The sequence below is a fragment of the Curcuma longa genome, chromosome 17, assembly GCF_044706935.1.
Source record: "Curcuma longa cultivar G26 ecotype Majalengka, Jawa Barat chromosome 17, ITB_CL_G26_1.1, whole genome shotgun sequence".
Taxonomy (NCBI): Eukaryota; Viridiplantae; Streptophyta; class Magnoliopsida; order Zingiberales; family Zingiberaceae; genus Curcuma; species Curcuma longa.
The window spans coordinates 9,369,445-9,382,212 of NC_133877.1; the positions used below are offsets into that span (position 1 = coordinate 9,369,445).

A 12,768-nucleotide genomic window follows, 5' to 3' on the forward strand; every position below is an offset into this window, starting at 1 on the left:
GACTTCCCTAATTCAAATTATGTCAAGATTTTGAAATATTAGATACTGTAGAGTAGTCATCAGTGAATTTTGGTCAAAATTAGTTGATAACCTTAGGCACATAAAAAAAACACTTCAAACAAAGCCCTAGGGCTATAAACGAGCCAAGCTGAGTCAAATTTTATAGTGTTCAAGTTTGTTTAATAAGGTAATCGACTCAAGCCAAGATGAGCTTAAAATGAATCAAGTCGTTGAAATTGTTGTTTAAGTTTGATTTAGTTTCTTTTTTTATGAGCTTAAATTTGGTTAAAGTTTAGCTTGAGTTTGATTTGTTTAGATGATTAAAATTTTTTATATTTTTAAACTTGTTTGATTGATCATTGAGTTTGATTTTATTCATTTTAAAAGTATTTTATTTACTATATTGATAAAAGTTTATTGATGAACACGATTCATAAATTTTATTTGTGAATATTATAATTCATCATCATTATTCATGAACATTAGCGAGTTAAATATATATGTGTTTAATAAGTTTATTCATTTAGTTTGACGAGTTATTTAAACTTGTTCATTTAATTGACCATATATATATTGAACGAAGATAAATAAGTTTTTGCCCTCAAGAGTTGCAAAAGGGCAAGAATTCGAATCTCGATTTCACAATACCTTCTTTCGTCATGACCAACTACAATTCTCGATTTATCTTCTCACAAAAAAATTTAGTTTATGAAATTTATTCACAGCCCTACTAAATTCATTGTAATTCTTATAGCTTTCTAAGTGTAATTATGTCCATGGATATAGAAATTAAAATATTAAAATAGAGATATTAAATCAGCTGAAGTTCACCTATAAAGCTCAAAAAAAAAAAAATTTAGAAATCCACTAGTAATCAATTGAATGCATGATGAGAATTAAATTACATATTTTGATAAATAAAAAATTAGGATAAAATTCACTTTGGGAAAGTTTCGGTTCAGTAAGTTTGAACCGGGTCGATTGCGCTCGATATGAGGATCCCTACGCTTACCTTCTGGCATTCGCAGCCCTAATCCAAAGTGCTGTTATTTTTGTACCATTTTGTTTGCACAAGAAATGCCGGAGGAGCAGAGGCGAAGGGAAGGCGGCGCCGGAGGCGACTCGCGGTCACGACGCGAGGAACGCGATCCTGACAGAAGGCGTCCCATTTCCCGATCTGGAAGAGAAAGGCAAAGGGAGCCCAGGTAACCTTCCCTCTTTGATCTCCCTCTCATTGTTCGACGCTGCAATTTTTTCCTTTTGCGCTCTTTATTCTGCGTTTTGGTTTATTTTTTAGCAGATCTTGGAGTTGTACACATTTATCAGTTGAGCTGTAGGAAAAGTTATTGCTTATTTCTTAATCATTGATAACCTGTAAGATGGTTACAAGAGTCTCTCTTTTGGACTAGCGATTGTAGTTATCCATAATAGTTTCTTTTTCAGTTATGGCTCTTTAGAGATGAGAATCCTTCAACCTTGATATTGTACTTGGCAGTACATGTTTTATGGTATAGAAGATTTAGGAGCATTTCTTCTCAGTTTACAAGAAACCTTGTTTTGGGGGTATTCTTTCAGGGCCTTGGACTTTCTGAAACCTGAATTTTCTCTTGTTATTTCAACTCACCACATTCTTTTTATTGATGGAAAGTTTTACATAAGGCAGTTACAGAGTTAAGAACATAGAACTTACCTTGACGACTGATGATCAAATTTCTTTGGAGATTCCATCACTGGCCTTCAGTTTTCTTCTCTTTATTGCTAAAGGAAGTAGTTGACTGTGAGAGCTGGTTTATCATTCTATTCTGTGTAGTTGTGTTACCTGTTTATTATTTCAATTTTTTCCAGTGGAACTTATGTCTGTATCCTCAGGCTAAGAAGAATAAAAAATGAGTCACTATTTATAAGTTTATACAAGTGACAGAAAACAAACTTAATATATGACTAATGTTTTATGTTTTTTCACAGTAATTTTTTTTCCTTGATGTTCCAAATCTTCCTTTGAAAAATATGTAAAACCAACTGTAAGCTTGAGATTGCTGAAATCTGTCTGGATCTCTTTGTGATGAATCATTATGGATGCTTGTTTTGTGTTCCAATGAAGCAGTTCCAATTTCTATATGCATCAGGAATCTTAAGCTTAGGAATCTGTCTCCTACTCTGCTGTTGTGTGTTATTTCATGATTTCATCCATATCAGAAACTAGTGAATTAGCCTTTTGGCCTTATTATTAAACCTTTGACATATGTTCTGTGTACTCGTTTGTGCCAAACTTGAATAAGAGTATAGGTATCATAATATTATCTTTGTTGATGGATACCATTCTGTGGTTGGGTATCTTGAATTTCCCTGAACATATATGTTCTGTGGTTACTCTGAAACCATTAGTGGATATTAGCATTTTAGACTTTGGTATGTCTCTGCTATTAGAAGATTGATTGTATTTAATACCACTCTTAAATTTCTGTTTTATTTGGTCGGAGATCATAATGATATCACACATTTTTTCCTTCAGTTAGGTCATGTATATTCTAAATTCATTAAGGCTTTCTATCCTTTGGTTCTTATAAATGTCCAGATATTATTTCATTGCATTGTTGTAGGGTCATACTCCATTTTTTGATCCTGGCGAAAGTGAACCAGTGTAATAGAATGGAGGGACATGTTAACTTGTATTTGTATTTTACTTCTGACAGAGTCACTGCTTCTGATAATGTTCCTAAGATGGCAGTTGGTTACTGAGAAACCTTGATTTTTCTAGTTCAAATCACTTTAGTTGTTGTTGCTTTTTACTTTTTTAAATATATTTTTAAGTGCCTTCATGGTTTGTTTATGTTTGCCATTGGTGTGTATGATCTTATTGCTTACATTTTCTAACTGATTTTGCTTTTACTCTCTTGATAGTCCAAAAAGATCAAGAAGAGATGAAAAACCATCATCTGAGAGGAAATATTCTGGTAATAATGATTTGGACATTGATGACAATAGAGAGCGAAAGCATCGTAGGCGGTTTCAAGATTCTATGCCAATAAGGATTTCTTCAGCAGCTGATACAAAGGTGAAGTTTGACCCTACGAAAGACGGTTTTGACAGAAAGGCTATTCCTGATGACACTAAACGTCCTTCAGATACTGTAGAAACACTTCGGAGTCGATCCCACTTCCAGGTTTGACTTGTATTTACTGGAAGTTAATTTAATTACATATTTCAAACCCTCTGTCAAGCTTGTTTAGTCAACTAATAGCGAGCACAGTGGCAGAATTGGAATTGGAACATAACAATTGATCTGAACTGGTTTTCAAGGTAGGGATGCCCTGATAGGTCAAATTAGGTCTTCAGTCATCACAAGTTTCTTTTGAAATATACTACTTTTTCCTGGAATAAACTGAATCAATCATTCTTGACCGAAGACTAGTAGGCAAAATCAAATGACAAAAGATAACTCCCCATATTGAATGCGATAGATGGCCCACTTATTGCTTATGCTTTTTTCTGAAGTATCATCTATTAAACAGAAGTTTTTCAATACCAAATTCTTTTTCACTTATAAAGAAATCTTTTTGGTACTCCTTGTAAAACTAGGTCTTTAAAGAACTTAGTTCACATTTTCTAGGTTATTTGATGAATTCATTGTGTCAATAACCACCTAAAAGATATTTTTGGCGAAACATAGTTGTAGAACTAGCATAATAAACTTTTATTCAAAGCTTAAATTTCAGATTTAATTATGAAAATGGTTTCACATGTGTATTTTTGATGTAGATGTGACAAACCACTTATTTTTCCGAGCAAGAGCAGGTTATATACCCATTCATTCCAAGTAGAAATGAAAGTACAACTCAAACTACAATAACAAACCATTTTAGTTCCAACTATTTATGCTCAACTACACGGATCTTGTCCATTCATTGGTCTATATGCAAAATTATCTCATTTGTAATTTCTAGATGATTGCTCTTAATTTCTTTAAAGAGTTTTTTCTTTGATCTTCCTTCTCACATCTTCTACTTTAATCAATTCAATTTGTCTAGCTATAGAACCTACTATGTTCATATTATCTTAGTATTTTTTTTTTTCTATTTTCCCCTCTTTTTGTCTATGGAAGTTACACATTATTGTTATTTGTAGTCATTTTTTATTTCATTATGGTAACTCTATATGGCCATCTTGGTATTCTCATCTTGTGACACTTTTTTTGTTTGTATTATTTGTTAATTGCTCAAAATTCTTGACCCATAAAGTACAATTGGTCTTGCAGTCTAAATACAAATTTTAGCTTTAGAGTACTAGATAATCACTCAAAACTCAACTTTAATCAATTCAATTTGTCTAGCTATAGTACCTACTATGTTCATATTATCTTAATATTTTTTTTCTATTTTCACCTCTTTTTGTCTATGGAAGTTACACATTATTGTTATTTGTAGTAATTTTTTATTTCATTATGGTAACTCTATATGGCCATCTTAGTATTCTCATCTTTGTGACACTTTTTTTTTGTCTGTATATATTTAATTTCTCAAAATTCTTGGCACATAAAGTACATTTGGTCTTGCAGTCTAAATACAAATTTTAGCTTTAGAGCTGTTGTGAGAAGCAGGGGTAGATAGGTCTTTTCTTATTATGGTATTAGGGTTATGCTGGTTATATAAACCCTGTACATGTGCTCTTTTTTAATTAAGACAGTTTTAACATGGTATCAGAGCCACCAAAACCCTAATTCTTTTCTTCTATTTCCTCTCTTTTGCGCCGCGACGCCGCTGCCGCTAATTTCTTTTCTCTTTCCGTCTGGTTTTCTCTGCTCGACGCTGCCTGCCGAAGCCGCCGCCTGCTTTCTTCTTCCCCTCGAAGCCGCTGCCTGCTTTCTTCTTCCCCTCGAAGCCGCCGCCTGTTTTCACGCGAAGGCTGCTCACGCCGCCTGCTCACGCGAAGGCTGCTCACGCCGCCTGCTCACGCGAAGGCTGCTCACGCCGCCTGCTCACGCCGCGCTACCGCAGCCTGCTCCTTGCTGTTCTGCTCATAGGTTGCCGGAGGAGCTGCCGAGCCTTCCCTCTTCGCGCCGATCTGTGGTCTTTCACCCCTTCCTGGTCGTTGACCCACCTCGATCTCTTGCCCATCGCCGGAAACGAGCTTGATCATCTTGGCCATTGCCGAGGGAAGGATTCGAAAATTAGGGATTTGACGCAGCAGCAGGAGGATCGAACGAGTTGACTCACCTCTGCTTCGCCCTGACGCCGCAGCCGAAGAACCGGATCTAGCCGCGCCGCGTGTGGGTGACGAAGAGAAGAAGCAGGAAACTCGTTCCTGCTTTTCAAACATGGTGATAAGAAGACTCCTAATCGTGATAAGAAGAAAGCAGGCAACAGCATTTGCACGATTAGGAGTCTTCTTATCACCTGACAACAGCATTTGTACAGGCGGCGGCTTCGAGGGGAAGAAGAAAGCAGGCAGCGGCTTCGAGGGGAAGAAGAAAGCAGGCGGCGGCTTCGGCAGGCAGCGTCGAGCAGAGAAAACCAGACGGAAAGAGAAAAGAAATTAGCGGCAGCGGCGTCGCGGCGCAAAAGAGAGGAAATAGAAGAAAAGAATTAGGGTTTTGGTGGCTCTGATACCATGTTAAAACTGTCTTAATTAAAAAAGAGCACATGTACAGGGTTTATATAACCAGCATAACCCTAATACCATAATAAGAAAAGACCTATCTACCCCTGCTTCTCACAACACTCCCCCTCAAGTTGAACATATATATCAAACATATATATCAAACATATATATCAAGCAAGTTAAACATGTTTGATATATATGTTCAACTTGAGGGGGAGTGTTGTGAGAAGCAGGGGTAGATAGGTCTTTTCTTATTATGGTATTAGGGTTATGCTGGTTATATAAACCCTGTACATGTGCTCTTTTTTAATTAAGACAGTTTTAACAAGAGCACTAAATAATCGCTCAAAACTCTAGATGTTTTGACAGAAATTTAAAATTGTATTAACTCAAAACTTATCTAATACATGAGATTCTAACCCTTATAAATTGATACTTATTCTTCATAAAATGAGAAACTTTTCCTAAAAAAAATAATTATCCCAATAAAATAAAAATAGTAACAGACCTTTCTAAAATAGTAACGGCCTTTTACAGAAACTAGCTACACTATCATTTCTCATAATTTACAGAATCATAATCCTATGCTTTATTAAATATTTTTAGCTTAATTTTATGAGAAATACATGGTTCCCACACTCTCCCTTAAGCTAGTGAATAGGTGTTTATCATTTCCATCTTGCATACAATACTTTGAAATACTGAGCTACTTAACCCCTTAATAAGTATATATATGCAATTTGTCAATGTGTAGATGGGTACAAATCAACCCACCCTCTAATTTCTCCTTGAGGAAGTGTTTGACAATTCAACGTGTTTCGTTCAATCACAATAAAGTCTCATTGGACCATCACATTTGATCTGCAAGTTTTCTAAGATGATTTTTAACCAATGTAGTTTACACACACCTTGAGCCGCACTAGGCCACCCTACCACATGTTTTTTGCTCCTTCACATCACAAGGTTTCCAGTAAGAAAGGTGCAATTTCTAGTGATTGACCTTTTGCCAACCATTGACCCAGCATAATCAACATCTGTATAATGCCTCTGATACCAAATCTCATTTCTTGAATACCCTTTTCTCTTATTCCTTTAAGAAACTACTGTGTGAGCTGCTTACAGATGAGCTTCTTTTGGATTATGCATGAATGTTGATACATTTCCTTATCTACTGCGGCATCTTCCTCTACCATTCCAAGTTTGATATTTGGTATGTTGGAGTATTTGTTGGCTTGTTTTCTGGTTGCCTATTTCTTTAAAGAGATCTAAAAATGTCTCACTTATATTGAGCCACCTCAATCCCAAGAAGTATTTCAACCTCCTAATCATATGATCTCAAACTCCTTCACCAATCACTAACTAACTTGTCTCTCCTTATCATTATTTTCACTATTATATGTTGGTGCAATCATGCCCTAAGTATGTAGTTTGCATGTGATTTTTATGATTGGGTAAAAGTTTAAGATAGTGAAATATTGTTAATCTTATATGCATGTCTAGTGTGTAGGTGCAGGGAACATAACATGAATTACCAGAGTAATATTTGAAATCCAAGTAGGTCGATGAGGACCAAATACTTGGCAAGCGAAAGACTAAGTAGATCAACGAGGACTGATTACTTGGCACGAGGAAGCCTAGTAGTTCAGGTTGAGGGTCAGATATTTGCACATGGAAGTCTAAGAAGTTTGGCAACTAAGGACTGGAATTTTGGCAGCATGAAGTTCCAATAGATTGGGGAAATCAAATGTTAGGCATTAAATGAAGTCTTGGAGGCAACGAAGTCTAATCACATAGAAAATTAAGATAAAATTATCAAAGTAAAAAAGAAAATTTTCACATAGGAAGCAATCTTGCACAGAGATTGAAGCAGAATACTTTTTAAAATTTGATTATTACATAGTAAGGATCGAGAGTTGCCCCGCTTGACCCAATTGAAGCCTGCTTGCCCCACCCTATAACGTAAGTAGGGAAGGAATAAGACCTAAAAGAACCCATATATGTGCCGTGGCAGGTAAAAAGGATTTTTTTTATGCCACCCCACTTGCTTTATCATGAATGTCTAGATTATTTTATATGTATAATCCCCTCCCGAACCATATGAAAAGCGACATGAGGTAGGAGGGGGAACTTTCTTTCCTTGCCTTGTCTCTCTTCCTATACGGGGCGGGAATGAGAATTGAAAAATCATCCTTGCTCTACCCTGCCCATTGTCATCCCTATTATAGCTCTTATAGACTTTCTACCAACCAAACTAAAGGAATACCACTAATTAAGAAACAAAGTAATCCCATTATATGCTTACTAAACCAAAAGAACTACCAAACCAAAGGTACTTAGTGAAGTCTAATCAAATTAATAGATAACAACTATAATTAAGACAATCACTAAAATCAATTGCAAACAAAATTCGAATCAATTCACTTTTTCATTTAAAACTTTATAAAGAGATGATTCCTTGTTTTGCTTATGCTCTCCTAATGAGAACTCAACTTCTGGTGACTTGTTCACATTTTTTGGGGTCATCATTCCAAAGTGTAGGGAACAATGAGTTCACTAACTTTGTTCAACAATACTTCTTTATTGTTTATATTCTCTGGACGCTCCTTCCAATAAGTAAGAAATTAGTCCACCTTACAATTTCTTCTATATCATAGCATCATTTCCTTCCTTTCTCATAGTTCCTTTTAAAGAATTAGAAACTACCTTAACTTATCATAGGATGAAGATGATTCTTACGTCCTCACAATAAGCATGTGGTGATAAGGTAATATTGTCCAGGATAAATTCGTATAAGCACAAACTGTCACAAAGTCAACATATGAATCAAGACTCAGATTTTTCTTAGCAAATAAGTATATCTTCTAATTTGAAAATTGAATTAGTGTGTAAATTAATTGACATGTTAAATAAATAAGCATTATAATCAATTTTCATTACAGTGTAACTAAATAAGTTGACCATGAATACTTCTAAGGTAGATGATTTGAATTTAAATTTTATCGTGTCACTAGGAACTTTAAAATAATCATTAATCTTTATCTAATATAAGTTCCTCTCGTTGTATTAACATATATCTCTCATATCAGCTCATTAAAAAAAATCTTAATAGGTTCATAAGTGGTAGATAAGAAAAATAACTAATTAGGCCTGCAAGATTTCTAGTTATGAACAACTATAAAAGGGCATACCAAAAGTTTTAATTATGCTTGGTTTGCTCAATTTTCTTGTATGGCTTCTATGAATAACATGGATGAGTTATGACTTGTGACTCTAAATCATGATCAAATATCAAGCTGACTATTCTTGAAAGGGTCAAGGTAATAGGAGCCTTCTCTAAAATTGCATCATCAAGGGACTCATTTAAGGTGCCATCTGAAGGCTCTTCTAAAATGTCATCAAATGATTTTTTTAGGTTGAGTTACATCTCAACTCTTTTATTTTAATTAAAACTTCACTAATTGTGGGTAAAGCAAAGACTGTGTTGTCTTTAAGTTTAGTTCATTTAAGGATGGTTATTTTGGTTTTGCAAATTTATTGGGCAATCATCTTTGAAGATATGATCGAATAAATTTTTCTACCAATTTTCATTTCATTTTATGTCAATGTGCGATGAGTTATATTTATATTATAGAATGATGCTCTTGAATGCTTTGCCAAAATTCACTATCTGCTCCAACAAATTTATTGTTGAAAAATCGTGCTCGTTCACTAGTGGTCATGCTATATCTATTAAAATAATCTTTAATGTTAGCTAAACAATCTAGAGATCTTTTAGATTCAGATTGTTTATCAAAAATAAGGGGTTATGCGTAGGCTTATATTGATCGATATTTTCAGGAGAATGATTTGAAACAAAGAATAATATGGATGGCCTATTTTAGTTTCCATGAATTTAAGCTTGTCTTCAATAAGGGTAATCTTTATATCTCTCTCTTCTAGAATCTCTATCTATTATAAAATAACACAATGTAAGGAATTAAGTTACAATGATGCAAACATGACAGATGATAATAAAAAACAAATAAAGTTGCAATCAAACAAGATTATACAGATTATGTATTTATTATGGATGACGATCAAACTAAGTGAATCTTATATGATGCTTTGTTTTGTTTTTTGTCTGGTCGAATAATGGATGATACAACAACAACAACAACAACAATCAAGCTTTATCCCACTAGGTGGGGTCTAACGAATAATGAAGATGACATGCAAAAATTTAAACAAACCAACAGGTTAAAGCAGATTTTTTTTCTTCTTTCAAATGTGTGTATATCAAGATGATGCAAGGCTATCCAATATTGGTGCTGGCATGGGGTTGTCGTGCCCAGTTGAGATGAGTTTCACTCAAACATAAGTCTTTTGGTCTTTTATCTTATTAGATGTTATACCTTGAGCAGTTTACAGGAGATCCTGATCATGGATCCCAAGCTGTACCCACAACTTTTTTTGGCTATTAAATTTGTTACATTAACTGAAGCCTTTTTTTAAAAAAAATCTAAATCAAATTGGATCCACTATGGGATCAGATATGCCCCATGTATTTTATTCTATGGTGGGAGAGGATTTAGGTTGGCAACATTGAATTGTCAGGAGAATAGGCAAGGGATGTGGTAACTCTTTGGGCCAATTATTCAATTTTTTTGTGCTGGTATTTTGGAAGGATTTTTATTGGGTCACATTTACCTTGATGGTATAGCCTTTGAAATAGCTCAATGCGTGAACATCATATAGTTGACCTCAAACAATTGGGGCAAACAATTTGATGATGATGTCATAAAAAGACATGCAAAATCATCTCTAACAAGTTTGTGTTTTCATGATGTGAATGTGGGATAAGAGGCCATTTGAATTGATCTGCTACATTACATGAACCAAGGTCATAATATCCAAGACATTTGGATCTAAGTGTCTGCCACGTTTGTTTCTTGTAGTTCAACATATGGAGATTCTTATCTATCTCTTTTCCTTATTTGATCTAAATGTTCGACATAGCTGTTTCTATGAGCTTAGTGTAATAGCTGGTGTACTCCGGTGATATTAATTGTAACCACATATTTTTCTGTTTACAAATTGTGTTGCATATATCATTTTTATCAATAATGTCTATCTCATTTATAGTAGAATACACCATGGAATATATCTTTTTATTCTCTTTTTGCTTGTTTATAGGTGGATATATGCTAATTTTAGTAATTGGTAATTATTTGCTCTACTACTGCAGGTAAAATATTGGAGGAGCAACTAATTTCTCTGCATTGGCATCCTCCATGATGCTGTGCTTGCTGTTAAGCCGATTACTTGCTCATAGGCATCTTAACTAATTCCTACTTCTACACTTCCTATATGCTGGGCATTTATGATAGACTTATCTGCCTTATTTTTCCAACATTCACTTCCTCCAATCTGTAGGAATGCCAGAAAGATGCCAATTTAATCATTCCAATGTGGAAAATTAAATTGCTTTCGTTTTGTTTACCAAATACATTTGCTTTCACTCTTCCACACAGCATAATCTTTTATTGGAAGGAGAAGATAATCTATTTCAAGGGGAGTTTACTTTTTTTTTTGGGACAAGTATCTAACTTCTTTATCTGACAAGTATATTTTTTTCAAATGTTCAGTTAAGATGGTTATTTAATTTTGCTATTTGTTGCATACAAACATATTTTCATCCTGATGTGCCATTTTTTTGGATCCATTCCTGCAAATACATCATTTTATATAACAGTCTTATGCAGCATGATGAGCATGGCAGTGCTGGGAAGGATGGCTTAAGTTATGGTCACAGAGCAAATGGTAACTAATAATTTTTCAAGTCAGTCATTTAAGACGCATCTTACTGATTGCCCTTTTTTTTTTTGTTGTTTTATGCACCATTATAAAGATACGGGAAGAGGTAATCTAAAGGAGCCAACTGGCGACCCAGCAGACAAGAACATGGTATCTGATATGCAGAAAAGATCAGGAAGGGCTAAAACTCAAACAAAGGAATGGAAGCATGATGGATTTTTTGAATTGGAGGGTCAGTCACCAGTCCCCAGGAAAAGACCCTCATTCAGTGAAAAGAAAATGCCAGCAGAGAAAGATCCTATTATTAGCCCTCCTGGTTTGGATTCCAGAAATTGCCATGACCAACAATCAAATGAAGCCTCGAGAAGGGAAGAAAAGATAAACAACATGCGTGGATACAAGTCTGAGAGATCTTTTAGTCGAGCTGACGATAAGTATGATAAGAGGGATGAAAGATATCTGCAAAGAAATGAAATGCACAGGTCTGGTTTTCAATCGATGGAAAGGCACAGTATGAGGGAGACTAGGGGCAGGGAAAGGTTTAGTGGACGATTCAGTGAGCGGAGGCCATATCTGCAAACTGGTTTTCAGGTAGAGAAATGGAAACATGATCTTTATGATGAAGGTAATAGAAGCCCAACTCCAGAGAATGAGGAAGAACAGATAGCAAAGGTTGAAGCACTTCTGGAACTATAGCTATTGCAACTGTGAAGGATTAATTTCTTGCAAAAAATCTCTTTTCGCTCAATACTTGTTCCTGTCTTTCGGATTCTAGAATTTGAACAGGCAAAAAACTTAACAAGCTTTCTTAAATTTTGCAGATGTATTATGTTAATGTGGAATGTTGTCATTTTCGTGGGTGCTATTATTTTGAACAATGTAAGAGCCGACCTATTAGAATCCATACGTATTAGCCTTTTCCAACATATGGAAAAGGGAGTTGTATCACATGAGAGTCAGTTGAAGCAGATCCCGTGGATGTACGGTTTGGATTTTGACAATCTTCTTTAAGTTTATCTACATGTTGTAGTTGTTAGATAAAGTAGCCATCAAAAGCAACTGTGCAACTTTGAAACGTGTAAACATATCTGGTAGCCATCAAGAACAGGACATGGCCTCAAAGCAACTCTGCAAGTCCTTTCAAGCTTTAGGTGGATGGAGTGTTCACATGAGCCTCCAAGTAAAGGAGAAGCTTTAATTGCATGCAGACTGAGATTTCTTTGTCGGCTGAGGACAGAGTTGTGTGGTTGCTTTCCCCATGTGTCCTTTGAAAATCCATGAACATGTCTCTATTCCTTCCCATCTTTATCCTACTTCCCAAACAATTTTACAAACTGGTGTGGCCTAAACAGCAAAGGCAGGGAAAAGATAGTGGAA

The 12,768-nt window shown here is 35.2% G+C and overlaps 1 protein-coding gene across 1 annotated transcript; it reads left to right on the plus strand.

Moving 5' to 3' along the window:
* Positions 1-1,041: 1,041 nt before the first annotated feature.
* LOC141811689 (uncharacterized) lies at positions 1,042-12,339 on the plus strand. Its single transcript, XM_074699722.1, has 4 exons — positions 1,042-1,205; positions 2,902-3,163; positions 11,340-11,397; positions 11,486-12,339. The coding sequence occupies exons 1-4, from the start codon at positions 1,078-1,080 to the stop codon at positions 12,085-12,087; spliced, it is 1,050 nt and encodes a 349-aa protein (XP_074555823.1). The 5' UTR covers positions 1,042-1,077; the 3' UTR covers positions 12,088-12,339.
* Positions 12,340-12,768: the final 429 nt, after the last annotated feature.

Excerpts from the sequence above, each read along its gene's own strand:
- LOC141811689 (XM_074699722.1), top strand. The coding sequence starts at position 1,078 with ATGCCGGAGGAGCAGAGGCGAAGGGAAGGCGGCGCCGGAGGCGACTCG. Across the intron at positions 1,206-2,901 it reads GAAAGGCAAAGGGAGCCCAG|TCCAAAAAGATCAAGAAGAG; the intron begins GTAACCTTCCCT and ends CTCTCTTGATAG. Across the intron at positions 3,164-11,339 it reads GGAGTCGATCCCACTTCCAG|CATGATGAGCATGGCAGTGC; the intron begins GTTTGACTTGTA and ends AGTCTTATGCAG.